The 3,880-nt window shown below is 43.9% G+C and overlaps 1 protein-coding gene across 1 annotated transcript; it reads left to right on the forward strand.

Moving 5' to 3' along the window:
- Positions 1 to 1,246: 1,246 nt before the first annotated feature.
- Positions 1,247 to 2,656, forward strand: LOC118773146 (somatostatin receptor type 5-like). Its single transcript, XM_036521975.1, has one exon. It carries the CDS (start codon positions 1,247 to 1,249, stop codon positions 2,654 to 2,656), a length of 1,410 nt encoding a protein of 469 aa, XP_036377868.1.
- Positions 2,657 to 3,880: the final 1,224 nt, after the last annotated feature.

Raw genomic sequence — 3,880 nt, forward strand, 5'->3', positions numbered from 1 at the left:
AATTATTACCCAGCTTCCTCCCAATAAGTGAGTCCATTCAGCTGTGTGGATTTTTTTTTTTTTTTTTGGTTTAAAAAAGAAAGATGGGGTTGTAGTTGAAAAAAGAGACTGCAATGTTGACAAAACATCACAGCTAAAGGAGGAAATATATTAAACCTATATTAAAGCTTCCAACCACCGTGAGCATCACCCCTCAGGATATTCCAGTTTATCGCGATACAGTTTATTTGCTAACTTGCAAGTAAGATGCAGTGTTAGGCAATAGCATAATTTATAGTTTTGACACAGCTGACATAAACATAATTGAATGTTTTAAAATTAAACTGCAGCACAAAAGTGATTAGCTTGCTCCGACCACTGTAGTCAGCTTGTTAGGGGCTCTTGAGTAGCTCAGTGGTTAAGGTGCTTGCTTTACCCAGGGTCAATCCCAGCCGTGTCATCAGTCGACAGTTAAGCAGAATATAAGCATAGGACACAATGTACAATGACTGAAATGTACATTTGGGTGGTTTCTTAGTCAGAGCAAAGTGGTATAGTAGAAGATATTGTGATATATTGATTGTCAGGACAGTTTCTTTACAAATATACTGTGAAAATCTCATACTATTTCGCCCCTGGTTAACACTACAACAGACACAAATTCATTCACAATAAATGCTTTATCTCCGTGTCTGGCCAGACGGTCTGGGGAATCTGTGCAGTATGCTGTGAGTCACTATAGTTACCATGTTCCTCACCAAGCATTAGCATTAGCAGACTTGCTTGACTTTTAGTCAGGTCCATCTAATGCTTGATCACATCAATCTGATAATAGTCAGGTCTTTGACTTTTAACACACTCTAAAATCACAAGAAACTGTGCTAATTGTGAAATGCAATTCTTTTGAAAGCTGATCTTTTCATAATTTTGAACAATAATCTTCATCTTAAATCTTTTCTCGAATGTTTTTTCTAATTTTAACCAACATCACTCAACATGATAAGCCGATTCATAATAGCAGATAATTAATGAAAGGGTAGCAAATGTCTTCATTGTAATGAGGGATGTCTGGGCAGAAAATCAGACAACACCACAAAAGTACAGAAAATCCTATGTTTGTGAATTGAAAGTTCCAAGGGTTTTGTTTACTGAAGGTTGCTATTGTGTGTTTTTTCTTCTACAGGACAAATGGGTGGTTACTAAGGGCCATCTCGTGATGTCCTCTGTCTCCATGGAATCTACCCAAACATTCCAAACACTCCCAATGATGCCGATGACATGGGTGAACAGCTCTGTCATTCCCCTTGGCGCTAGCTCCTTACAGTCCCTGCTCACCCCAAATGACACCTTTAACAGCTCGTTGCTCAATGTCACAGACACAGGTGGCGGCTTCAACCCCAGTGTGGCGGGAGTCCTCATCCCGCTCATATACATCACTGTCTGCATCATCGGACTGGGCGGGAACACTTTGGTCATCCACATCGTCCTGCGCTACTCCAAAACTGAGTCGGTCACCAACATCTACATCCTCAATCTGGCCATCGCCGACGAGCTGTTCATGCTGGGCCTGCCCTTCCTGGCTGTCCAGAATGCCCTCCTCTACTGGCCATTCGGCTCCTTCATGTGCCGTTTGGTGATGACTGTAGACGGGATCAACCAGTTCACGAGTATCTTCTGCCTGACCGTGATGAGCATTGACCGCTACCTGGCCGTGGTCCACCCCATCCGATCATCCAAGTGGCGCAAGCCCCAGGTGGCAAAGGCGGTGAACGTGACCGTGTGGGTAGTGTCCTTCGTTGTGGTGCTGCCCGTGGTCATCTTTGCCGACGTCCTCAAAGAGGAAGGGAACTGCAACATCATTTGGCCTGAGCCGGCAGACATCTGGAAGGCGGCCTTCATTATCTACACATCGACGGTCGGGTTCTTCGGCCCCCTCCTGGTGATCTGCCTCTGCTACCTGCTGATCGTCATCAAGGTCCGCAGTACAGGGAAAAAGGTACGGGCCACCTCGACCAAACGCAGGCGGTCGGAGCGCCGCGTCACGCTGATGGTTGTAATAGTGGTGGCCGTCTTCGTATTCTGCTGGCTCCCTTTCTACGCCCTCAACATCATCAACCTTGTGGTGCTGTTGCCGGCAGAGTTCCGTGGGCTCTACTACTTCGTGGTCGTCCTGTCCTACGCCAACAGCTGTGCCAACCCCATAGTGTACGGCTTCCTCTCGGACAACTTCAAGCGGGGGTTCCGGAAGGCCCTGTGCCGCTCCTCCCGGAAGGTGGAGAACCAGGAGCATCTGGGGACCGATCACCAGCAGGTGGCCAGGAGGATGGTGCTGGAGCCGAGGGAAAGCCTAAGAAGAACTATGGGAGATGAGGATGTTGAGGCCAGAGGGGAAGCTACTGAGATGACTGAGATCTGCAGGATTGCACAGAATGGGAATGGAAATGGACAGCCAGAGAGCTCCAGAACCCTATTTCTGCAAAGGGGGAAAACAGCAGGGGCCTCTGAGGCAGCTTCCCCTGATGGACTTCAAGCAGGGGAGTTGAATGGGAAAGGTCCAGGCTCGGGCCCTGTGACAACCCTTCCCTCATTACTCAATGGAGCCAAAAACAGTAGTGTAAAACCACTGCCTGAGGAACCAGTAGATAAGAACACCTCACTGGAGATCAGTTATCTGTGAGAGAAAAGGAATTGCATTTCCTATCTGGCTTTAAAAATGAAATGCTTGTATTGTCTTTTAGCTGGATCCTCTTAGTATCTTGGCAGTCTCATCCACTTAGCATTTGAGTACACCAGATCAGAACAGGGATTGAATTAGAGCTGTCAAACTGTCACTTGGAATATATAAAACCCGTGGTCCAATATCATATTCAGTCAATGTAACTGATATATCTATGAACATGTGAAAAATACAACACTGAAGAGATTAAACATCTGGGTTAATGATAAAGGTTAGAAGTAGCGGCAACAGTAGCTGATTCATGAATGGTTGCTGAGTGATTGTTGTATTGGTGTTAGCTTATCTTTGCCAGTAAATTAGGACATGGAATACAAGCACTAATCAAATGTTATATGTAAACAGCATTGATGCATATACATGTCACACTGGCTGTCACCAGCTTTGCTTGTTTAATTGATTTGAACCATTCAATCACGAAGGAGCGTCAAAACAGCTGAAGTGCTCAGCCATGGACCTTATATTTTAAATTAATACTTAAGAAAGGAGAAGCAAAAATGTGGGAAGGAAAAATGATTTAAGCATGCTCAGCATAACCATGTCATGATGGTGCTGAATGATTGCAAAATTATAATAACCATATTATCACAAGTGAAAAATTACTGTTACAAATGAAAAATGGTAAGTGTAATTTGAACATTGATTGTAGGGGTGAGTTCACATTCTGTCTTTAAAAACTTTTGTTTTTTTCTGTTGTTGTTCTGGTTTTGTGGCACAAGATGGATCTGTTGTTTGTGCCATTTATGAGGGTGCTTCAGTGTGCTTCTCCTCTGATCTGAGAAATGTATTACAGCTATCAATGTGCCAGTCTTATCAAAGTATTTATATATTGCAATATATGTCTGATACCAATGACTGGATCACTTGCATGCCTAGTCCCACACATCACTGAAATGAACCAGTTGCAGAAAACTACAAAGCATTACTTTGATCAAGGCAGGGACTGGGAGGTTGCATTGAGAAGGCGTCTTTAATTCTTTCATTCTGGACAGGAACAGGGCCTTCCTCCACCAATCCCCTCTTTCTGATTAACTGTATAGATTACAATAGCAATGATGGCCATTGTCAGAGTGAAATACAAAAACCTGATGGTGATTGGTACTCAATTTTTAAACAAGTATTCCATAGCAATGTAATTGCAAATTGCATCCAAGTGTGCAATATTTT

Source organism: Megalops cyprinoides, chromosome 1 (assembly GCF_013368585.1).
Source record: "Megalops cyprinoides isolate fMegCyp1 chromosome 1, fMegCyp1.pri, whole genome shotgun sequence".
Taxonomy (NCBI): domain Eukaryota; kingdom Metazoa; phylum Chordata; class Actinopteri; order Elopiformes; family Megalopidae; genus Megalops; species Megalops cyprinoides.